The 26,139-nt window shown below is 46.5% G+C and overlaps 1 protein-coding gene across 1 annotated transcript in view; it reads right to left on the reverse strand.

Moving 5' to 3' along the window:
• Positions 1–26,139, reverse strand: part of adgrl1a (adhesion G protein-coupled receptor L1a) — a gene marked incomplete at its 3' end in the record, with an annotated part of 151,638 nt that overhangs the window by 52,034 nt on the left and 73,465 nt on the right. Inside the window, exons 3-4 of the mRNA XM_080447805.1 lie at positions 9,214–9,427; positions 6,731–6,840 (exon numbers count right to left, since the gene is read on the reverse strand). Coding sequence (XP_080303931.1) covers positions 6,731–6,840; positions 9,214–9,427 — 324 coding nt within the window. The remainder of the gene's footprint in view (positions 1–6,730; positions 6,841–9,213; positions 9,428–26,139) is intronic.

Consider the following 26,139-nt stretch of genomic DNA (forward strand, 5'->3'; position numbering starts at 1 on the left):
ACCTGCTATCAGTGGTGTAAAGTAACTAAGTCAATTTACTCAAGTACTGTACTTAAGTACACTTTTGAGGATTTTTTACTTTACTGGAGTATTTCCCATTTTCAATACTTTTACTTCTACTCCACATCTCAGAGGCAAATATTGTACTTTTACACCACTACAATTATTTGACAGCTTTAGTTACTAGTTACTTTGCAGATTTAGATTATTGTCACAAAACATACATTAACCACTTCAGCCCTATATATATTTCTTCCATTTGAAAGTTTTCAAAAGATTTGTATACATTTTGAACTTGTGAAATGGGACATTCTGGACAATGAGTACTTTTATTTTTGGTAAGTATATTTTGATACCAATACTTTTGTACGTTTACTCAAGTAAATTTTGATTACCGGACTTTTACTTGAGTATTGAGTATTTCTTCACTGCAGTATTGATACTTTTACTTAAGAACAAAATGTACTATTTCCCACCACTGCCTGGTACGTGCATATTAGATAAGATAAATCACAGCTGATGAAATAGCAGGGGCTCAGGACAAGCCCTAATGGGGCCTGGTATGGCCCTGCACGGATGGCCCCTTTAAAGAGCATTAGGAATCAATAATGATGTAGCGCTGTGTTCTGGGGGAAGGGGGCTGAGGGTGGGGGGGGGGGGGAGGGGGGGGGGGTGCAGGTAGAGTTCCCTCGTAGGGTAGATTTACATTGACTCTGTGTAGATGTGTGTTAAGACTGCAGTGTAGGGGTTTCCAATGCAGTAAATACAAGATGCATGTGTGCGTGCATGTGTGTGCGTGTGCGCGCGTGTGCGTGCGTGTGCGTGTGCGTGTGTGTGTTTGTGCGTGTGTGTGTGCGTGTGTGTGTGTGTGAGAATCTGTGATGTCTTAATGGAATGCAGCAGGCTAAAGCAGGCTGTGACAGTGTGAAATGAGAGTTGGGCCGAGCCGTTTTGTCTTGCTCTGTTATGGCTGGTGACAACAAAGCTGTGTCGCTGGGAGGCCTCACGGGGCTCTTTTTGTTTTTTGGGGGGCGGGGAAGGGAAGGGAAAGGAAAGGGGGGGGGGCTGCAGAGACACGCTTTGACTCGTCGGTGGGTGTTGTGTATCGCCGGGTGCCGATCACACACACAGCCAATCAGACATAGGCGACGGTGCGCGGCAGAGTGTTTCCCAGCCCCTCTCATCTGAGCTCTGCCGAGCAGGGTGTGCGTGTGTGTGTGTGCGTGTGTGTGTGTGTGTGTGTGCGTGTGTGTGTGTGTGTGTGTGTGTGATGTGTGTCTCTATTCGGCTCTGCCTGTCACCCCTGCGTTTCAGGTGACTGGTGACATGGCGCCCGTCGTGTGACGCGCGCACACACAGGGGACCCTGTCAGACGTCACACAAAACACGCACGCATGTCAGCCTGGCTGCGCGCGCCGTCTCAGCTGCCACAACAACAATACGTATCATCTGTCTTCTCTTCACCTATATAAGGAAAAAAACAAAATGTCTGTCATCCTCAGATGACACCAGGATGCCCAACATAACCCAGCCAGACATGAGAGATGGAGCATTACCGGAGCGATTAGCAGCGGCAAATTCAATTAATCTTGACAAATTCTCTGCTGAGGCAGAGCTAAAGCGGGCGCCGCTCTCTCCTGGTAATTAAAAGTGGCCCGAGTTGACTGGTGAGACGGTGACTTGATTTTAGGGACGAGGAGCTCCGGCGACGAGTGTGTCAGGTCCTATTTCGTTTTGTCAGAGGGGCACAAACATGTAGAGCAGGCCACCTCGTGTGTGGGGGTGTGTGTGTGTGTGTGTGGGTGTGTGTGTGTGTGTGTGTGTGTGTGTGTGTGAGTGTGTGTGTGTGTGTGTGTGTGTGTGTGTCAGGGTGTGCGCAGTGGTGGAAAAAGTACTCAAATTCTTTACTTTAGTAAAAGTACCAATACTGCAATATAAAAATACTCTGTTACAAGTAAAAGTCCAGAATTAAAAATGTACTTGAGTAAAAGTACAAAAGTATTGGCATCAAAATGTACTTAAAGTACCAAAAGTAAAAGTACTAAATATTTGAAAATAGCCGATCTACAAGCGGTGCGACGCGTTGTGAGCTTGTAGATCTGCTATTTTCAAATAGCCTATGTATAAAATAGGGCTAAAGTGGTTAATGTATGTTTCATTATATCATAATTTATATCTGAAAAGTAACTAGTAACTGAAGTTTTCAAATAATTGTAGTGGAGTAAAAGTACAATATTTGCCTCTGAGATGTAGTGGAGTAGAAGTAAAAGTATTGGAAATTGGATATACTCAAGTAAAGTACAAATACCTCAAAATTGTACTTAAGTACAGTACTTAAGTAAATGTACTTAGTTACTTTCCACCACTGCTCGTGTGTGGGTGTGTGTGTGTGTGTGTGTGTGTGTGTGTGTGTGTGTGTGTGTGTGTGTGCATGCCCCGTGTCCCCACAGCGGAGGAGAGTGGCAGAGGACAGGGATAATTGGCTCTTCTTTGTAACCTCAGACAGGCGAGACTTTTCATCATGGGGGGATCAGCTTCCAATTTTCAGAGCCCCGCCATCCTTCAGGCACAATCAACAAAGTTTTTCAAAATATAGGGAGAAAAAAATGCATGTCAGCAGCTATTTAATCATCCTCTTGATTGCCTTCTTGGGAGAGAACGAGGGCTCCCGTGTGCAGTCAGAGGGAAAAAAAAGCCTGGCTGGAATGCATGAGAAGCAGGTGGGTGGGCAGGTAGCAGTGTCCCCGACCATGGCTCTGGGGGTATGGGGGAATGGAATGGAACGAATCAAAAATGAATGCACACCAGTGTCTCAAATGCCTCACTATATAGTGCCCTGACGATACCTCTGCAAACTGACCAACGTCTGACATTACACCTGTAATGCCAAATAGACAATGGTTACACATGCACAACAAACGTAATCTCTCAAGAACAGATTCTGCACTGCGTTGGAATCTGTCGGGGAGGTTCGTCATAACGTGTGCGCATTGGCTACAAGTGGGCGTGCCTTCAGATCAGGAAGCAGGCCGCGCTTTACCCAATCAAATGTAGTGGGCGGGATTCACATGTCCGTCGATCTTTCCCCCTTGAAACAAACCCAAACTAATTTAACAATAGCGTCCGCGGAGCAGACAAAACCACGTAAAGATATTCACATTTTAACTTACTCTTTCATCATAGAAACAAGTGGGCTTATAACCAAAACGATCCATGTTCTCTGGGAGAAGTGGTGTTAGTGTTCCGTGTAGAAATATTGTTAGTGGGAATGAAAACATAGTGGCACCCACCGGAAGTGAAAGCTGAAGGCAGACCTAAACCCCGGTTTCCTTGCGCACTGGTGTTACGTTTTCTTCCGCCCAGAGCCAACAGACATAGAACAAACAGCAGAGGTCGCTGTTTTTCATTTTCAGTTGGATCTGGGTTCCCAGATTGCAACAAACGTGGCACAGGCGACATGTGTTTCATTGCAGTGTGAAGTTAAGACGTTAAAGGGATAGTTCAACCAAAAAAAATATGTATTTTCTATCGATTACTCACACCATGGGGACTTGAATTCATGGATATTTTTTAGTTTTTGTCACATTTCTAAGCCAATAATTTGATGACGAGCTGGGGTTCTGGCTGGGGTTCTGGCTGGGGTTCTGGTAGGAGATCCTTTGTGTATCCATGAATTGAAGTCTCCATGCATGGGGGTGTGTAATCGATCGAAAATAAGTCATTTTGGGGGTGAACTATCCCTTTAACATGGTCGTCTGCTCTGGTAAACCTATGCCACAGCGGTCTTGTCAGGCTCTGGTGAGGCATTTAAAGTACTGGTGCGCATGAATTCTGATCCGTTCCACTTCACTCAGTGCCACGCTGCCACACCTGCCTCTGCAGGTAACTAGAAATGTTCTAATAAGTGTTAGGTGTGTCAGACGTTGCTCAAATCACACACCACACCTGCTGCTACAGGTGGCATGGCAGGTACAGTACGTGCTCGAAGGTACTGGTGCGCTTGAAAAGGTTTGATACGTTCCAACCCCCATAGCAGAGACAATGCAGTGCCGGGTACAACGTAGGAATAACATAACAGAACAACATGAACACTTGGATGACTGTGTCAACAACAAGCCGCCACGCCACGATATAGAGGGGAGTCTGGTGGCAACTGAGCGGCAGAGACGGAGAGGAGGAGACGAGAGAGAGGGACACGCTATACGCCTTGAAGACGGCTGCAGAGGTAAGATTCAGACAGAGAACAGTCCCTGATGACAAGGACCCCAGCAAGCACCTTATCTCTGTCTGTGGCCGTGGCTTTGCCTCAACAATCTCTTCCAAAAGATAAAGCGGAGGTCATGAGAACTCTGAGCGCGGGGCTCAGTTATTGACGGGAGGAGGGGGTTATTCTAGGGAGTCAGCTTCCCAGAATCAGGACATCAGAGATGTTGGTATAGAGTACATGCCCGTACCTGCAAAGGCAAAAAAAGAAAAGAAGAGACAGGCGGAAGAGAGACAGACAGAGAGAGAGAGTGAGAGAGAATGGGACGGTCAGATACTGTGACAGACCGATGAAGGGAGGAGTGAACGAAAGGAGACGCAGAGAGAGAATGGCAGAAATATGGCCAGTGGATGGACGGAGATCAGAGAGCACAGACGTGAGGAGGAAAGGAAAGATGAGGGTGTGAGGGCATTAAGCGAGGTGACAGCGCCGGCGGATCGGATGCCCCGAGAAATGTTTTAGCTGAAAAGGAGAGGATGAGTGTGATGCTGATGAGAACAGACAGACACTCTGAGAGAGATAGAGAGAGAGATAGAGACACAGAGAGAGAAGAGAGAGAGGAGAGAGAGAGAGGGGGGAGAAAGCAAAGGAGGTTATAGCGGCTCAACGTCGTCTGGTCTGCATGCCGCGGCTCACGATGATTGGTGACCCCTGAGGAAAGAGCAGAAAGATTGTCCCCACATGGTCCCCCATCCCCACATCAGTCAAACAACCCCTCACCCCCTTCCAGAACACCCACTCATCCTTCCACCCGCCCGTCCCCACCCCCTGCACAGTGAAGGAATCAATGCTGAGAGGCAATAGCACATGAGAGGGAGGAGGGGGGTACTGTCCGAGTGGAGATTTTCACGAGTGAGGGTCAGCACCACACACACACACACACACACACACACACACACAATATCGCCCCGGCGGGTGGGAAACTCATACGTCCGAAACTGTTACTTTTCAGGATTCCAAATTTTTTAACTGTAAAAGTATCAGATCTACGAGCTCCAGCTTGCGGATCAGCTGGTTTTGATGCTTTTGTGTGACGATCAAATAGGAGTGTTATATTTACGAAAAAACGCATCAAGTTAAAATATGGAGATAAGAGGTTTCTGCCCGACAACAGCGATACGATCCCTTTGCCCGCCCGCATTCGCTCTCTATATGCCTTTTTGCGGAGCCCTCATGTTTGCCTGTGTTAATGTTGGTGTTTGCTGAGAGAGAGAGAGAGAGAGAGAGAGAGAGAGAGAGAGAGAGAGAGAGGGGGGGGGGGGGGTAGACGTGTGCATCTTGACTTGTGAGCGTGAAGGCGGAATTGAAAACTGGGTGCGGCTGTGTGCGCCCCATGTGCGCGCAGAGACCCAAAAGGAGTCAGCCGTTACCATGGGGATATTGAAATATGCGGCTCTGTGGGTCATGTGGTCTAAAATAAGCCCCTTCGCTGTTTGTGCGTTAATGTTCCCATTGTGAGACGCACACACACACACACACACACACACACGCACACACACACGCACACGCACACACACAGACGATCGAACTCCGCCACAGTGCTTTCCAGTCTCACTGTGCCCAATTTTCATTTTTATTGGAAATCACAGGGACGGCAAAGGTGTTCAGCGCCAGATAAAGGCAAGTCGTGCCCCCCCTTCACACGCGCACACACACACACACACACACACACACACACACACACACACACACACACACACACACACACACACACACACACACACACACACACACACACACACACACACACACACACACACACACACACACACACACACGGGTCAATCAGTGTGTGTGTGTGTGGTGGTGTGTTACACCGCTGTGATCAACCAATACGGGCTGACCCCTCGGTTCACCGTTAGTGTGTGTGAGTGTGAAGTACTTATCAGAGCCTGTGTGTGTGTGGAGCACCCACCCCCCACACATATACCGTACATACATACATACACACACACACACGTGAAAATCCCCCTCAGCCACTGGAGCGTTGCACTGTCGATGGAAAAAAAGGGTTTAGCGCCATGTGTGTGATGGTGTTGGTGTTGGTGGTGTGTCTTTATGTGTGTTTCTTCTTTCAGAAGTGTGTGTGTGAGAGAGAGAGAGAGAGAGTGAGAGAGAGAGAGAGAAAGAGAGAGGGAGAGTGGTAAGAAAGAAATAATGGCGGTCTGTCTTGTTTTCTTTGTCTGTGTGCACGTGAGTGAGTGAGTGTGTGTATGTATGTGCGTGTGTGTGTTTGTGTTGACAGTGTGCGAGAGAGAGAGTGGGTATGCGAGTGTGTGCATTAAATGTGTGAGTTTGTGACATTTGTGCTTGTGAATGCGAGTCAATGTTGAGGGCAGGGGCTTCTCTTTTTTGGGGGGGGGGGGGTCTAGGGCAGGATGGAGAGGGAGGGAGAGGGACGGGCGGTGAACAGGGGGAGGAAGGGGGAGTGGGGGGGGGGGGGGTGAGAGGGTCTCGGTAACTCACTGTAGGGGACACACTCGTACTGGATCTCCAGGTACTTGTAGGTCCCTGGGCAAGGGTCCGGAAACACGTCCGAACCAGCCACCACCACACACTGGGTGCGGTTATTACACCTGTGAGAGAGAGCGAGAGAGAGAGAGAGAGAGAGAGAGAGGGAGAGAGAGAGAGAGAGAGGGGGTAAACGACCAGTGGTGGAGAGTAACAAAGTACATTTACAGTACTTCAGTACAATTTTGAGGCATTGATTGATTGCTTGATTGAATGAATACTTTATTAACAATTTGCAATGGGTACAGTTATACAATAATGCTGAAAGGATACCACAAAAAGCCCTAAGACCTGTGTATTCAATTGATCAAGACATATAAAGACATACAATACTATATAATACAATAGATCATCAATACTAGGAGCAGTAAAAGTATATTACAGAAAAACATTGGGGGGTGATTTATTTTGGCAAGCTAGAAGACTTGTCTAGGTCTTGTAGACATGTGCTCTTTCATGGCGGTTTTGAAGGAGGGTAGGGAGTCGCCCTTGTTGTTTTTCTGTTTTTTTTAGGGGGGACTGCAGATGAACATTAGCATTACATTTTTATGTACTGTTCATTAATATGCGGTATCCTGTCTAAATAAACAAATAAATAAAGGTAAAATGTAGCTTTTTAATCTAGTAAAACTAGTCTGGTAACTTTCGAGATTTCGATTATTATTACAAAACATACATTAACCACATTTTTTAAAAGTGTGAGTACTTTTACTTTGGTACTATAAGTATATTCTGATGCCATACTTTTACACTTTACTTGAATACAGAATACTTTGACCTAAGTGGAAAAAAATTACTTCTTCCACCAATGTAAACAACACACCAGCAAAAGAGGGAAAAAAAACAGCCGCAAGAAAGACAGAGAAAGAAGAGGATTTTTTTTTTTAAACCTCCAGGCTACGAAAGACAAAAAGAACGGTCGGGGAAGATAGTAATTTCACACTAGACTAGATCATGTGACAGCTGCACCCGAGGGGAGGGGGGGGCATTGAGAGAGAAAGAGAAAGAGAGAGAGGGTGGGAAGGATAGAGCGAGGCAGTGAGAGAGGAGGGCGAGTGACGTAAGACTCTTCCTCTCCTGGGGGATTGTGAGTGGGAGCAATTAGAGGTGAAAGAAGAAGAGAGAAAGGCGAGCGAGGTAAAGCAAATACTCCACACCGCATTCATATGCACATAACGGCCACATCTAGACCGCAGCCGTATGCCTCCTCACGTGCACCGCCCGACTCTCTCTCTCTCTCTCACACACACACACACACACACACACACACACACACACACACACACACACACACACTCACGCATGCACACACACAGAGGCACGTGGGCACGAACACAAGCACGTGCGCGCGCACACATAGAAGGGCTCATACAGCCGTACTCACTCATTCTCACCAGATAATCCTCCTCTTCTATCCAGCTTTTAGCATTTCTCTCCCTGTGCTCGCTCTCTCTCCCTCCATATCTCACGTCTGTACCGCACTCGTTCTATCATCCCATCATCCCTCCCACCATTACCACCACCCTTCTCCTCTCCATCGCATCCATCCTTCTCTCTTTGCTGCCTCTGTCACCCCCCACCCCCCCCCTCCCCTTCTCTCTCTCTCTCTCTCTCTTTCTCTCCCCCCCATGCTAGCAAACTGTGCCTCCATTACATGCGTGATGGATAGCTGGGAGAGGGCTACCATTGATCCGGGCTCAGAGGAAGCAGCTGCAGGGAGCCACACACACTCACCACAGACATGTGCGCACTTACTCAAACAAACACACGCACACGCGCGCACGCGCACACGCACACGCACACACACACACACACACACACTGATAATACCAATAGCACGCAAATGCTTGCATGAACGTACATACCAACACAGTCATACGCACATGTATGCACAAACACCTGCACCGAGGGCGCCCGCTGGCCTAGCTGTCCAGGCGCATACCACATACAGCCTCCAAAGCTCGAATCCCGATCCCGACAATCTTTGCTACGTGTCTCTCCCCGTCTCTCCACTGTATACTATCAATAAAGGCAGAAAAGCCCCCCAAAAAAACACATGCACCAACCCACACTTGCACCCATAGGGCCCATGTGTTCAGATTGGCGTGTAGCCATGAAGTCAGTGGTGTATGGCCCATCTAAGCCACACGGTGCCTGTTGAAGTGTTCTCCAGTATGAATGCTGAACCCCATACTTGTCAGTCTAGGTGAAAGCATTGTCTAAATGCCAAACGTTTCGCACGCAGGAGCTTGCACACAACACATTCATTCTGTGCCACTTTGCATCGCTGCACTTGCTAACCTGGAGTACCTCGCACAACAGCAAGAACACAACATCTCTGGAGGAAAGTAAATTCCATGACCTTTAACAGCTTCCATTGTACATCTGGCATCCATGCCAGACCCAAAAGTATGGGAGACTAGGAATGGTATAGATACCTCTGTGACATGATCTTGAATGCGTCAGGCAGGTAACACTGTACATTCTCCATCTGGAACGGGTCCGCGTCGCAGATCTTGTCGTCGGTGCGGCCGTAGTTGGCCGTCTCGATCATGATGACGTCACTTCCGGGGCAGCGCAGTTCGATCGGGTAGCCCTCGCACGCCAGCTCCCGCCGCATCAGGCCGAAGGGCATCGCCGACCGACTCAGAGCTAGAGGGTGAACAGAGGGAGAGAGGCAACTTTGGGTTAACAGTTTTCTGAAAAACGTATGTTGCTATCTATATCAGTGGTTCTCAAACTTTTTTATGTCAAGGACCCCCAAAAATTGTATTTGGCCGCCGAACCCCCATCTCAAAATATTTTGTTCCAGGGACCCCCAAAAGCAAGGTTTGCACAAATTGTCATGATTTTCAAGAATAGCAGATCTACAAGCTTGCATATCTGCTATTTTTGAACAGTCAAGGTATAAAATAGCTTTTTTTATGGGTTAATGTCTATGAACTTTCACTTTTTTGTTTTTGTAAAAAGGAAAATGTTAACATCATCTCGAAATTATGAAACATGATATGTTGTTGATAATTGTATGGAGAAAGAAGAGACGGAAGAGAGATGATATCTTGCAGATATTCGACTAATCGTGTAAAACTAAATAAAACAATATCGACTTGTCTTGAGTGTTTCAGCCAATGCTGATACATATCCTGGCAATTACATTTGGTTCCTGTCAATCACGCGCTGGCGCCAGCGCCGAACAGCTCTTCCAGCTCATGCAACAACATATTTACCCACTTGTGAAAGAAACTGTGAGTTTGCTAATGTTAACAAACTCCTACACACACAGGCACACAGGCTCAGAGACGCTTCTCACCGTCTTCCCCACACCAGCAGAGTGATGTGCTGTACATACCCTTGGAGACAGGTGCACCACCTCACACTAAGTTCAAACTTAGCCTAGTTGTAGCTTAAATGGCTTTTTAAAAGCCATTTAAGCTATAACTAGGCTACGTTTGAACTTAGTGTGAGGTGGTGCAACTGGCTATAGGGTCTAAAATAGACTTCCCAACTTCCTTTAATCCCTGTTCCATCACTAGATTGAGATGCTAGAACAGCTCAGAATTCCCTCCTGAGGTCGATAAGAAATATGAAAGAATACAGACAGTGAGAGAAGGTATGGGGGGGGGGGGGGGGGTTCTAGCAGGCATACATGACCTGTGGTTTAAACAATTTGCATGCCTACATCTGTTAATCAACTGTCTGAGAGGCGTCAGCTTGCTGTGGCCAGGTAGTCGGACTCTGTGTGGAGGGGAGGTCGGCAGGGCCAGTGGGCCGGGCAGGGTTAATCGCCGTGCCATGCTGAGAGGCATAAGAGAGTGCTGCAGAGAGGCACCGAGAGGGGGCACTTTCTGCCTCTCCAGCTCCTCTATGTGTTTTCATGACATTCCAACTGCCTCCGCATTCAGTGTCGAAACAAAAAACAAAATGGCTGTCGGGTCCCGTTCGCAGCATGCATGGCCCTGCCGGGGCAGAGAGAGAGAGAGGCAAATAAACTCAACACAGGAATGGAGGCGATGAACTTGCAGCCGAGCTCTCCGTGGTGCTGAAGGACAGCCAGTATTGAGGGGAGTGGAGCTGTGCCTGTTTTAAAAGCTTTGCCAGCTACTGAGAGAGATGGGGGAAGAGTCTGTGTTGCTGTCCAGGGTACTGGACTGACAGCAGTGGGGGGATGTCTGCCGAACAGCCGTTTGCTGCAAAAGGACGGCATCCAAAGTAATGGCGCCTCATCAGAGAAACAGCTGAACTGCCTGGTGAGGAAGCTGTCCGTGGTGCTGACGGATCTTAAAACATATTCAGGCCTGTCCTATATGCACACTCAGAAAGTATAGGGAGATGTGGCGCATATTTAAGCTGATGGTCGCCATATTGTCAAATCTCACCGCAGCAGGAAAATCTAGATGCTCTTTAGAAAGCAGAAGCTTCTAATCATACCCAACCACAACTCCCCTTGACTCCCTCCTCAACCTGGCAAGCTTAGCAGCAGACTAGTCAGTCCTTTTCTATCCCAGCCCCCCTCCCCCCAGCCCCCAGCCCCCCCCCCCCTCTCTCTCTCTCTCTCTCTCGTCCGTGCTGTAACCCACAGAGCAGTGCTGTTTTGCCTGCCAGAGACGGAGCTAGTAGCACTGCTTAGGTTTCAGCAGCTGTCCATTGAGGAGGAGGAGTGTCCATCAGGGTCAATGTCAATGTCAGTCATCTCAGACGTGCTCTGTAGCGGCACGCCATATGATTCACTGCCGTTGGACCTGCTCATATTTCCAAATGACACACATTTATGCAGCACAGACTTTGGGCTGGGTTGTGTGTAACTAAGGCCATTAAAAGGGCTGAACGACTCGCGCCGACAGACTTCACATCTTTTATGCCTCGCCAGCATGCAGCGCCAGCCAGTACCGAATCACAAAAGGCCTCCGATTGCAAAAGCGCATACTAATTAAAACACACAGGCGATGTGGCCGGCATGCAGAGCCAAGGCACAAACGTTCTTCACACAAACACTACAGCGGCGACCACGTTAATTAGCATGTAGGCACTCGCACACCAGGCCAGACGTGTGTGCACGCACGCACACAGGCACAAACAAACACAAATACACACGCGCACACACGTGCACGAGCGCGTGCGCACGCGGGCGTGTGCAGAGTCCTGCAGTTACGGTGGGATTACAGTGTGTCTTGTCAGTGTGTGGCCCTGTTCTCTTGGCTCCCCTGTGGTGTAAATACACAGCAGTGTACAGCTGGCCAGCGATTAGATCCGCACACTGAGCCACACTGAGACGGACCACCAGGAGTGTTGCACATATACCCCAATCCACTCACACACCGTGGACCTCCACCCCGGACTCACGAGACCCCACTGGAGGAGGCCAGATCACAGACACAGACCGCACTGTATAATATCCTCGCTGTTGGGTGGAAATCTCATGTGTTACTCTTATAGCGGATCTACAAGCTAAGAACGCAACGCGTTTTGAGCTGGTAGATCCGCTGTTTTTGCTACTTTTGTGTGACACTGTAGTACGACAAAGTAGGGCATTAATTTACAAGAGAAAAAATACATACTATGTGAATATATGGAGATAAGAGGTTTCTGCCTGACAGCAACAATATGCTGAGTATTAATTTAACTCTGACAGAGTAAAAATGGAACCAAACCCATTTGGTTCCATTTTTACACTGTCAGAGTTAAATTCATTAGGTTCCATTATTTCCAACTAAAAGTATTATGCATTATCACGTTAAAGCTTTGCCGTTGTAGGTGTCCAGTTCCATATCAAACACCCAGCTGTCAGAGCTAGACCATTTTGTAAACAACTGCCTATAGGCAGAGAGAGTCGTGGGCAGTCCTCTCATGACGAAGGGGGGAGGAGCCTAGGACAGGTGGGTGGTGCTAAGATGAAAACCAGGTATACTTAATGAACTGGTGGATGTGTCCACATATAAAACGTGATTTTAACACTTACTGTACACTTAAAAAAAACAACAACAAAAAAGATTCCTTAGTATTTAATAATACCTGATGATCATGTTTTAGGGAGAAAATAAATCACGGCACCTCATCTTTAAATGATTTTGACTGTGTGCTCACTCTGCAGTACGTTGCAGAGTGTGATACAAACTAATACAATATAAAATGTACTGCACAGTCCGATTTCTAATTCACACACAGCCCAACATTAAGGCCTCAGCGACTGCCTCACCCGCCCCCCTCCACTCTATTCTCCACTCTATTGTATTTCACGCCCACGCACCCTGTTTGACAAGTTTCCAGGTTTTAAAGGTGGATTTCACCGCATCAATAAAGGTGAGATGCACCGCTGATTCAGATTCACACGGACAAAACGTGTTAATGAATGGTGTGCGTGTGCTCACAAACAAACCCAGCGTGCGAGTCAAGTACAGCGCACGAAAAAACATGTCGTCCAGTACATTCAGTACCGTACAGCGGCACAATGCCTTTTTTTCCCACAGCCGCATAAAAGAAATTGATGGCTTGTTCTATGTGGATAAAGGCCTGAAGGATGCTAGGATTTTTTTCATCATTGAAAATGAATGAATGCCTGTGTGTGTGTGTGTGTGTGTGTGTGTGTGTGTGTGTGTGTGTGTGTGTGTGTGTGTGTGTGTGTGTGTGTGTGTGTGTGTGTGTGTGTGTGTGTGTGTGTGTGTGTGTGTGTACTGTATGTGGTGGTGAGTCAGCCAGCGGGGCCTGAGGTGTGGCTGTGGATGTTCGTGGCTGGCACTGAGTTCAGATGAGATGAGCTGGGGATAAGAGGAAGTGGCCATAGGCAATGAATGTCCTTCAATCCGCAGGAATCCAGCTACGTACTGTATCGCCCACACACACACACACACACACACATACACACACACATGTTTGTATTACTGTACTTGTGAGGACATACACGTTTTAGGAGGGCGATTTCATGCATGCCATTTGTAAATTAATTTTCGCAACTTAATTATAAATCAGGCATAATTCTCTAACCCTGACTCCCTAAACCTGACTTAATCCTAATCCTAACCCCAACCTGAATATCTTTGTAATTGTAAACCTCTCTCTAAGCATATTTTCTTAACCATGAAACAACCATTTCTCTTTATGTAAGGACCAGGGAAATGGTCCTCACATTTTTCACATTTCTCAAATTCTTTACACTGCTATACTCGTGGGGACTTTGCTCCTCACAAGTATAGTAATACACACACGCACACACGCACGCACACACGCACACACGCACACCACACACACACACACACACACACACACACACACACACGCACACACGCGCACACACACACACACACACACACACACACACGCACAAGCACGCACACACAGCCATTTAGCCCTGTCTGCCCTTGTCATAGCTGGGTTGGGAGAGAGTGTGGATTTCTCAGCAGCAACCATATGACTGGGTGGTTCCTGAATCAGGAACAGTGCCTCACGGTGCAATTACTCATCGGCTTTGATATATAATGCTGCATTAACGCCTGTCATCCTCCAGAAATGGTGTGTGCTTGGACGTGTCGAGGGTGAAAGTGTAAGGATTATACACACACCCATATGCACAGTCAATGGATGGGGTATAGTGGGGAGGGGGCTGGTGTCACTCCAGGGCAGCCGGTGTGATGGGAATGAAACTGTTGGCTCCATAATGGAGGCTCCATACTAATTAAGAGCAGGAGAAGGTGCTGATTAGATTTGACTCATTATGCCGATGCAATAATTAAAGCCTAGGGGTTGAGGAGGCCAGGACCCTCAGAAAAGACGATAACATGGACCTACAGTATAAGACAATGGGCCAGATTTGCATTTCTTTGCTGCCCGGGAGAAACCCTGTACTTCCATATTTCATCTTTTTAGTTTTTTTTTCTTTACTTCTTCGTCGTGTGACAGTGTCAAGCTAAAGTAGTGAAAATAGAATGGCTATTTTCGCAATTTTTGAAAGGTTTTTGGAACATAAAAAAGAAAAGAATTGAAAGTCTGTCAGTGGGTTTTATATACAGTAGATCCATTATGGTCCAAAACCTTTATCTGAAAAGTAAAGGTTTTGGATATATAAGATTTCCGGCCTACAGCAAAGATTTGCACTCTACATAATGTGTCTGATTGATGTCTGATTTACTAAGGCAGCAGCTAATCAGCTGATAGAAACACCTTCTAGTCAAATGTATGTGCGTACACCAGAGCTTAGACCAGCTCAGGCATTTTGAACAGACACAATGATACTCCTACTGAAAGAATAGCATTTGGCTCAGAAAATAAATGCATTAGGAGTCACACAACAAACTCCTGATAATGTTTTTAAATCATATGGATCTTCGGAATCCATAAGGGAACGGTGTGGCTCGCCTCCAATGTGGATCTCAGTCTTCATGCCCAGCCTGTGAGGTATGGCCATGTGTCTATGACAAATTGTATGACTCTATATTTGGTTTCAGCTGAGACCCATTGACATCCATGATAAGATTAAAGTTAAATATTGGCGCTGATCAGTCCAGCAGTTTGCAACAGACACACTCTTGTAGTATGGCCTAGGCTCCTGCAGAGCCACGCTGTAAAAAGATAGCACTAGGACATAAAAAGACTACACAAAAGGTTGATTAACAAAATACAACCCACAGCAAAGTGGTGATGGACTTGCCATGGCAAGTACACGGCAAGTCCATCATTGAGTGAAAGTTAGTAAATCCAGCGGAATGTGGAATCAACCACACTCCCACCTCCTCCTGTTATTTGTGCCATATCCTCCCTTAAGTGCACACGAGGTGCACTTAAGATGACAAGACAACTGCACCTCCTCCACACCAGTGTGCCTGTTTGATAAATAACACACAAGTGTAGAATGCATCCCAAATTAGGAGCAAAATGCTTAGTAAATCTGGCCCACTGTCTTTACACAAATGCAGTCTCTCTCCCTAACTGCACTTTTCTATCATCTATCTATCTACAGTATCTATCTACCGTATCTATCTATCTATCTACAGTATCTATCTATCTATCTATCTATCTATCTATCAGTGGTGTAAAGTAACTAAGTACATTTACTCACACACTGTACTTAAGTACAATTTTGAGGTATTTTTTACTTTACTTGAGTATTTCCAATTTTCAGTACTTACTCCACTTCAGTACTTACTCCACTATATCTCAGAGGCAAATATTGTACTTTTACTCCACGACAATTCTTTGAAAACTTTAGTTACTATAGTTACTTTGTAGATTTTGATTATTATTACAAAACATACATTAACAACTTCAACTCTACGTTCATTTCGGCCATTTGAAAATGGCCGATCTACAAGCTCACAATGGGTCGCGATGTGACGCATTGTGAGCTTGTAGATCTGCTATTTTCAAAAGATTTTTATACATTTGAAAACTTCAAACGGGACATTCTGCATAATGAGTACTTTTACTTTTGGTACTTTTAAGTATATATTGATACCAATACTTTTGTACTTTTAACCCACATACATTTTAAATTCCGGACTTTTACTTGTAACAGAGTATTTCTACATTGCAGTATTGATACTTTTACTTAGGTAAAAAATAATTGAGTACTTTTCCCACCACTGCTAGCTATCTATCCATCCATCCGCTCCGGGTTGCTTCCTGCACCACCCTGTGGAGGGTTCTTTTTCAACAATGACCACCTCGCCGTTCGTTATCCCTTACATAACTCTGCTCACGAGAACAGACGTGTAGAATTTGTTCACAGCTAATGACTGCCGTACGCTAGAAGACTTTGGAAACACTTTGAAAAGACCAAAGTCTGCCACCCTCTCACATCTACCATACACTAGAAGACTTTGAGAAGACTTTGTAAAAGACTTTTAAAAACATTAAAGTCTGAATACCCTCTTCGAATCTAAAGATAATGTGTCATAAGTCACAGAGTTTTTCTTATCACAGAATATACGATTTAGCATGGAGCAGATTATCTAGGGAGGACAAAAACTAAATGCAGTTACATCTGGTACTTCTCCTATGAGAAGTGTTTCACGTGGTAAAGCCAGTTCATAAGAATTTGCCAAATAAACTACATAGACACAAATATTTTTTTATTTTACTTCTACTCCACTATATCTCAGAGGCAAATATTGTATTTTTACTCCACGACAATTTTACGAAAACGAAAACTTTAGTTACTAGTTACTTTTTAGATTTTGATTATTATTACAAAACATACATTAACAACTTCAACCCTATGTTCATTTCGGCCATTTGAAAATAGCCGATCTACAAGCTCACAATGCGTCATGAATATATAAAACAAAAAAGTATAAATATTATGATGATAAACTTCTCTTCTCTGCTCACCAACTCCTCTCCTCCTGCAGTGCTGCACTCAAGACTCATACAGCATAATCTGTTGTGCTATTTGATGTTGATGTGCCACTGAACATGTAGTGATAGCTTTTATGAAGCTACAAGTTACAAAGCTACTTGAAAGCTACATTATTCTGAAAGTTGTGATTGCACTTAAGCTGGCCACAAGCTGGGAGATGTATGTACAGTAGTTAAGCTAGGCTTAGGCTAGCTTCACAAAATCACCGTTGGTGTAACTAAGAGATTTACTTTAATTACAAAACATACGTTTTTATCAGCTTCAGATTCACACGCCTGAAGCTAATAATGTCATCATCTGTCCGTGGTTCTCACTGGCTGATGGTTAGTTAGTTTTGAAGAAATTGCACATGTCCAATGTTGTCCATATCCATGAATGTTATGTGCGTGTTCTACGTCATACTATGGGGAAATTAATCACTTCTTTTGACAAGACGTTTCCATTGTAACATTTAATATTCTTGGCAATTTATGGAGACTTTGCTGTGTAAGTGTGATAATAATGGATGTGAGCAAGTCCTTCATGAGAAAATAACTGCACTTCAGCTCTATGAACTGTTACTGGACGCCTTACCCCCTGTCATGTAGATATTCTCATAATTGCTCCCAGTGCATTATCGCTTACATACTGTATATATAGCCTATATAAGTGTACATTCTTAAATACACAACCCAACATCACCTGTGCATTGACATTTGCCTCTTACGTCTTTGTCAGTTTGCTTTGAAATCTAAGAAGTGCCCCTCTGCATACATCTCTCCCCATTCAGGGTCAGCCACTGACCTTGGACCGCTTTGCCACAGACATTCTGTCATTCTTTCCCTGAAATAATTGATAGAGAAGGGTTGGCCTTGCAGGCAGCCAGGTGCTGTGATAGCGGCTCAGCAATGGAGCCACACTAGCAGATTATACTTATGGAGCTCTCTGTGGCCCTGAGGCTGACTAGCTTGCTGGCCAGCTAGCTGTCTGGCGGGGGCCAAAATGTGATCAGCCCCTCTTAGCCCTTCTGTCTGTTCCAGCGGTCATCTCCTAATGCTGCTCATTACCATAGTGGCACTGAAAGCCCCCAGTGCCAGAGAATGCGACTAGCTAAAACCAGTGGTGCGGTGCTGGGAACTGGTCAACTTCACTGAGAGCATTTTATTCTTCCTACTATTCCTACTGAAACCATGTATATGCAGACTACCATCAATACAGGTACATGTACAGAGTAAAATCCTCAGTGTTAATTTATCACTGAAAGTGTAAAGATGGATTGAAATGGATTTGTAAGGATCCATAAGGGTCCGTTTTGGATGACACTCTATAGTCGAAAGGCACTACTACAGTATGGTAGTGTGGGCAAGAACCACATGGATGCCCAGAGTAGCATGCAGTTATGCTGTTACAGCCCAATCAGGAGGATATTCCATTTAAATTTGCACTGAATTAAAGAGGGACGGTTGGTAGAGCATATTCAAATTGAAATGGTTATGCTCAGGATGCATCATCCGAGTAGTATTCAAAAGGGATTTTGTACTTTTACTCAAGTAGTTTTCTTACTCCTACTACTACTACGAGTGATAATTAAGTCAAGTAGTGATAAGTATTCTGCATACCACAGTACAGCCCCTCAATTCTCACTCCCTGCAAGATGTTCAGGTGGGTTCCATTATAAGAGCTGGTCAAGGAGAACAAATAACATTGAGTCATCATTGACTGTCTGGAGCTGAGAAGCCCTCCCCAGTGGAGAATCATCCCATATCAATTGCTTTGGTTGTTTATCAGCTTAGCGCTGCACCGTAGCAACTTAGCGCAGCGGGTTCGTGCAGCAATTTGCTGGAGCGTGGCCTGTCACCGCGGATGAGCCGAGGCACCGAGGGCCACAGCTGTCACATCCAGCCAGCCTTCAAGCTGAGGAGTTGTGACAAAGTGACATCCTGAGACAAACCTACAGGCCTGGCGTTGGGGGTCTGAGTCCTCCAGGAGAGAGGCGGTGGAGAGACTGAAGGAGACGAGATGAGAGGAGACTGAATGGGGAGTCACCAGCCATGCTACAGGGGGGTCAGAACACAAAGCAGCGGCAAAATGACACAAAATCCACTGTGATCGAAGCCAAGTCGACCACAGTGAATGGGATTCGGGACAGGAGATAGGGAGAGAGAGAGAGAGAGAGAGAGAGAGAGAGAGAGAGAGAGAGAGAGAGAGAGAGAGAGTTAGAAAGAATGAGAGAGAGATTGAGAGTGACAGAGAGAGAGTGATAGAGAGCGAGAGCGGGTAGGTGGGTGGGTGGTTAGAGTGAACGAATAGGACAAGGCAACAATGATGAGAAGATAGAAGCCATTAAACCGGATGTTGGTAGAACATGAATACAACAACCTTTCCGTGAGACGACCCAAGGTCACTGACACACAAAGAGAGCAAGACGTGAGGTAGTACAGGAGGGAGAGAGAGGACGTTCTTATGGTTCCGGTTCCACCCAGCAATGTGCTGCCGCAGGTGGAGCTTCATTTCCTTAACCACTTGTACCCCCAGGGGGGCGGATATTCGCCATAAAATAGCAGATCTACAAGCTCAACAAGAGGGATTAAGTGGTTAATTGCGAAACCGCATTACAACCCAGCCCAACCACGTTACATCATTTATAACGGAAATTAAATGCAAGCCTCGCTGCAGACAAGACGTGCAGACACAGACACAAAACCAAACCTGCGGCTGCTTCTTTGTATTCGCAGACACACGGCAAACAGCACAGCTAGCAGACAGAGACACATTCATTAAGTGACGCAAGCACACACGCACACAGACACAGACACACGCACGCACATTCATCCATCCTCAACCCTGAGACCTCTAACAGTGCACTGACAAACTCTGCTGTGGGGGAAGCTGGGAGGCATAGCAGGGAGATTAAGATAGGGCTTTAAGAAGCCACAGAGGGACAGACACACACACACACGCACACATGCATACACACACGCAAACATGCATACACACACACACACACACACACACACACACACACACACACACACACACACACACACACACACACACACACACGCAGGGTGTTGAGGAGGGGGAGTCGGGAGGGAGGGAGGGAGACGGGACGTGCTCATACTGTCAAACCACGTCACCGGCAGCCGTGGCGCCTAATTATGCAATAAAAGTGCCCGAGCGGGGCGAAGCACTGTGGCCCAAAATAAAATGCAGCCAGCCTAAAAAAAAAGTAGAAAAAAAGTAGGGAGGGAGGTTCGAGCCTGGTGTAAAAGATCCACTGTGTCCCTGGGGGGGCGGGGGGGGGGGGGGGGAAAGGAAGAGAGCTGCAGCGACACCACTCTGTTCTGTTCTGTTCTGTTTCTGTTCTGTTCCTCTGCACTGTCCCAGCATGCAGCGAGACACTCAGAGGCCGGGCAGACAGCGAGAGTCAGACCTAGATTCATATTAAAACAACCCCGCTGGAACAGGACGACTGCAGGTACTGTGGGGAAATGGAATGGAAGAGAGGGGGAGGGGGGGAGGGGGGGAGGGGGGGAGGGGCCAGGAAGAAAATAAATAAATAAATTGGAGGACGGTGAGAAGGAGGCAAAGATATAGAGAGGAGAATGGAGTGATTCACAATGTGGAAGGAAGGAGAAAAAAAATACGCAGAGGTGGGAAAGGTAGAGGGAGAGCGAGCCTGCGAGGGAGAGAGAGAGAGAGAGAGAGAGGAAGGGGGAGGGACAGAGCGAGAAGAACTAGAGGCCTGCTGTCAGAACGACGTGTGTGTGTGTGTGTGTGTGTGTGTGTGTGTGTGTGTGTGTGTGTGTGTGTGTGTGTGTGTATGTGTGTGTGTGTGTGTGTGTGCACTCGCGCGTGTGTTTGGGAGAGCTGTGCGTCGCATCCAGAGACCTGTTAGGAAGGATGAGTGTCAAACCACGGCCCTGCCACTGCATTAGACACTTAATTAACCTCTTTATACGCTAAGCCAAAGGCTTGGATGTGTGTGCGCGCGTGCATGTGTGTGTGTGTTGGGTGGGAATACACGCGCCACCTCGTGTCTTTCAGTGTTTACGGGTTGACGGATTTATATGCTAGGTACATGTGCGACTACTGAATGCGACATTTTGCATCTACGCTCCCCTGCCTCCATTATGGGCCGTGCATTAAAGATGCATTTAGCTGTATAAAGCCCCTTGCAATCCCTCTCGTCTGTGTGAGTCGCCTTGTTTACGCTCAGCGCCGCGAAACGCACATATCCATCTCCCTCTCTCTCCCTCGGCTCTTTTTCCTCTTCACCTCGGCGCCACCCCCCCGATCCCTCGTCCAATTTCATCCACCCAGAAGCTCTCTCTAATTTGCCCCCCCACACACCGTGCGCGTGCGCACACACACGCGCACACACACACACACACACACACACACACACACACATACACACACACACACACACACACACACACACATAGATGTTCCTACATCTTCATTTATCCCGCTAGTCCCGAGTCTGACCCTTAAGCCTGATTTGTACTTGCTTGCACATCGTGTCTCGCACACCGAAAATAGCCGAAAATGTCCAAGCTCACAACGCGTGAGCTTTGGACATCGGCTATTTTCGGTGTGCGACACACCAGCGGAGGGAACTAAGTATAAATCAGCCACTATCCCTTCCAGTTCCTTCCCTCTTCCCATCCCCCTCCCTCCTATCAGTATCTCCAGCCCCCCCCCCCCCCCCCTCCTTTCTCCCACTCTCATTTTCTCTCTCTGTCCTTGGCTGGCAGCCGTAAGCTGCGCTGCTAGTAATTATCAATCTGCAGTACACAAAACACACCAGGGGCAAATGAGCAGATCTGCGCACACTCTAGCGCATGGCACGTGCACACGCCACGCACACGTACAGCACGTGCACAGCATGCATGTGCACAGCATGTCATGTGCAGTTCATGCGCGCGAGCGCACACACACGGTGCTTCACGGCTTCCCAAAAGTTATTCATCCAGCCACGCCCCCCCAGGTGTACCGAGGTGAGCTATAGATCTCATGGTAGTCTCTTTTACACCAGACCTCTTTTTTTCAATGCTTAACTACCAAAAAAACACAAATAAACACACAAATGGGAGCACGCACGTTCCCAATTGCAGACCCACACATGTGTACGAACACACACACACACGCGCGCGCGCGTACGCACGCACACTCACACACACATACACATATTCGCACTCGAATAAACAGATGAATAAACAAAAAAGGCACAGCCTCCGTGCACTGGCACATGAGAAGGCCCGCCGTCTTCAAAGGGGGGGTTTTGAAAGAACACACCGCCACGTCCTCCCAGCGCAAACCCCCCCCACCTCCCCCCACCCCCCACACACACACCCCCACACACACACCCCCAACTCCCAATATATGTTCAAAGGCCATCCATTAACCTTTCACTCACACAGGCCTCTCTGTGATCTACTGCTCTCAGCCAAGGGCTTTGAAGAGCACAGCAACCCCAGCACCATGAGGGGGAGGGAGGGGAGAGAGAGAGGGAGAGAGAGAGGGAGAGGGAGAGAGAGAGAGAGAGAGAGAGAGAGAGAGAGAGGAAGAGAGAGAGAGAACAGGGAGGAGCGAGACAGAAGGAGGCAGAGATAGCGAGGGAGAGCAGCAGAAGTGAGCATGCGCAAGGAGGGCGGGAGAGAGAGACGACAAACAGGTACAGCGAGCGGTGGAGAGGAGGAGGAGGAGGAGGAGGAGTGGAGGGGGGCCGGGAGCATAGGTGGTGGGAGGAGAAATGAGGGAAAGCAAGAAAAAAGGGGGAGGAAGTGGAAGGAAGAGGAAGGAAGTGGCAGACGAGATGATAAGGTGGGGAGATGCAGTGGGCGGAGGCTGGAAGACAGGAGCAACCATGTACGCAGCAGACGGAGCGGGAAGAGGAGAGGAGAGAGATGAGGAAGCACGGCGGATGGGGGGGAGGGAGGGGGGGGCGTCACGATGCAGGGGGAGGCGGAGGGTAATGGATGAGGGGCTAGCAGAGGCAGAGACAGAGAGAGAAAGCATAGAGATTGGATAACAAGGAGCAGCGGAGAGACAGGCATACAGGAAAGTGAGGAGCAGGGACCATTGCTTACACAGTGAAATCCCTCAGTGTTAATTGAACTCTGAGAGGGTAAACGGTCCTCCGCACTGCTCCGTTTGGTTACATTTGTACCCTCTCAGAGTCACGAAATGAGTAAATGAACACTGAGGATTTTACTGTGTGGAATGCAGGGGGGAAGAGGCGTCGAATCACAAACAAATCCGAGAGGCAGCGATAACGAAAAACAGGAAGAAAACAGCTTTATGGCACTTCTTTATTGCCATATCCAAGATGATACACGGCAATATGCACAAGCAACGACTGTAAATTAGCAATTAGTGTCAGTGAAGACGAGGGATTTCTGTTTTATGGGGAGAGAAAGCCCGGTTGAAGCACATTCAAAGGTCATTCCGACACCAGATGAGAAGCCTTGTTCTGTCTCAATATACACATTATACCACCGGCTGCCTGTCAGGAGTGCAAGCAAGTAAACTATTATGAACTCGTAAATGCGACGTGTCGTGCCGCAGCTATTGCTGCTTTCCAAAGAAAAGTCTTGCTTGATTCTTTCTTTTTATTTTCTTTGCTCAAGGCGTTCTCACACCCGCTGCGTCACGCAGAGTTGTGGACAGGATTTGAACCATGCATCATCCGTTTGATGTGATGGGACTCCCCTGCATCAGACGTTGTTTCAGTCAAGGGAGAGGGACGTGGAGGTGGTATCTGGTGGTACATTTATTTGGACAATAAACTGGACTGGGAATACAGATGTCCTGTGCAAGAAGGGCCAGAGCCGGCTGTACTTCCTGAGAGTGAGAATTATGTTGGTTTGCTGTATATTATCTCTGTTGGGTGGAAACCTCATTGTGTTCAAAACTGCTACTTTTCAGGATTAAAAAAAAGAATAGCGAAAGTATTCGTGCTGTGTTTTGAGCTTGTCGATGCTTTTGAGTGCATCAAGGTTTCTGCCCGACAGCAACAATATTTTGTTTTGCTGTATATGGACTTATCGGTTTGCTTCAGGTTTTCAGGTAGTTGCTGCAGACATTTCCCTGCTTTATAAACCTCTGCATGAACACACTGAACACAAACAGCAAGATGAGTGACATCGCATTTCACTTTGTGCCATCAGAGTCACCTCTCATGATTCACAATTCATCACTTAAAGACCTAGTGCCACAATTTATGTCTTTTATCGGTTTACTTTTTTTTTTTCTGTACAAAAATTATGTAGACCACCCAACAAATTCAAATTTATTCCAGAACCCAATTTTGGATTGTCATATAGTGACAGAAACATGTACAATCAAAGCCTTGTCCGTTAAGAACGTTTTTCAGAGTGTTCGTGACCCGGCGATCAGCTATGTGTAGGTGTGTTCATACTGGACGCGATGAAAATCATCGCATTGCTTCAAATCGCGGTATGTATGTCACTCTATTCAAGTGACATTTTGTGAATTCATTTGAATGTTGTGTCAAGCATGGTAAAACAAATGAAGCATCGCGTTAGTTCATGCAGGGAACGGAGTCATATACGCCTCAGCTGTAATCAGCTGTCAGTCTACTGATTGCTTTCAATCAGCCACGCTTTTCAACACACCAATCACAGCTCATTCCCTCAACAAGGCGGTCCGTTTAAATACGGCTCCCTCCTTCACTGGATCTCTGCTTTTCAATTGCTGCCACACGCTGCTGCTGGCAAAGCTTGCCTCCACCACCCCAGCCTCCACCTTATAGTTCAGAGTCTTGCATTACTCGTTTAAACTGAATGTTAAACTGAAATTCATGTGTGCATGGCTCTAAAGTAAACTGAAATTCAATGTTTGCATGGCTCTAAACGGACTTCAATGTTCTATGGCTTTAATGTTAAACTGCATTCATGTTTGCATGACTCAAGTTAATCTGATTTAATGTCTTGCTATGGGCCCGCTCTTGTATACCTGTGGGGGGTTTTGCATAGTGTTCCCTGATTTTGCTTAGCATGCTGCTTAGCAAAATTTAGAGAACATCATAAGAGCGGAGCCATAAACGCCATGTTTATCTGTTTCCATTTGTTGCAATAAGTGGTTAAATCTACTTGACTGAAGTGAGCACGAAGTGTGCTTACCATGAGATTCTCTCTCTGTTAGTACAGTACATTCACAAGTGTTACAGTATCAACAGTAGCTCAGGATATCCACACATAGCAACAACAAACTACTTTGACTTCATTGGATGGCACTGGGTTTTCTTTGGCAAAAAATATCATTCCGTTGAAAATGGGTTTTACTCCGATCTGTGTACATTTCGCTTATGTTTTAAAATCTTTGTAAATGCACCTCAACAACCAGGAAATGTGAAAATAGTCAAGAGAATGTGGAACCTCTTCATAACTCAATAATCTACCCATGTAATAAGCAGTTTTTCTACCAGCATTGTTGTTAAAGTGCCAAAATGTTAAAGTGTAAAAATATCGCTATTTGCATTTGGCAAAGGAGAGCGCTTTGGTCTAAGCCAATGTTTTTAATGAGCTGGATGTGTCAACAGAAATTCTGCTTTTCTTTAACACAAAAATGTAACGTTTTTGGAAGATTTATTTTTTGGGAGACATAACAACGATACCGAATGATCATTATAAAGGAAGAAACATAGGACTGCAGCACTCAGACTTTAATTATATACCTAAAATATGTATATTTGGAAGTGATTTAGGAAAGGTTAGTGTGCACTATGACAAACACACACACACACACACACACACACACACACACACACACACACACACACACACACACACACACACACACACACACACACACACACACACACGCACACGCACGCGCACGCGCACGCGCACACACACAATCTGTCTGAATTTGACGTGAAAAATAAATGTTGAATTACAGAAACCAAATATATCCACTGACCTTGATACCCATTCAAACATTCTATCAGCACTGTGTCCAAGGCCAGTGTGCTCTGATGAAAACATACTGTATAAAACAGCTGGCCTGACAG

This window comes from Gymnoscopelus braueri (genome assembly GCF_963280865.1).
Source record: "Gymnoscopelus braueri genome assembly, chromosome: 13".
In the NCBI taxonomy this organism is placed as follows: domain Eukaryota; kingdom Metazoa; phylum Chordata; class Actinopteri; order Myctophiformes; family Myctophidae; genus Gymnoscopelus; species Gymnoscopelus braueri.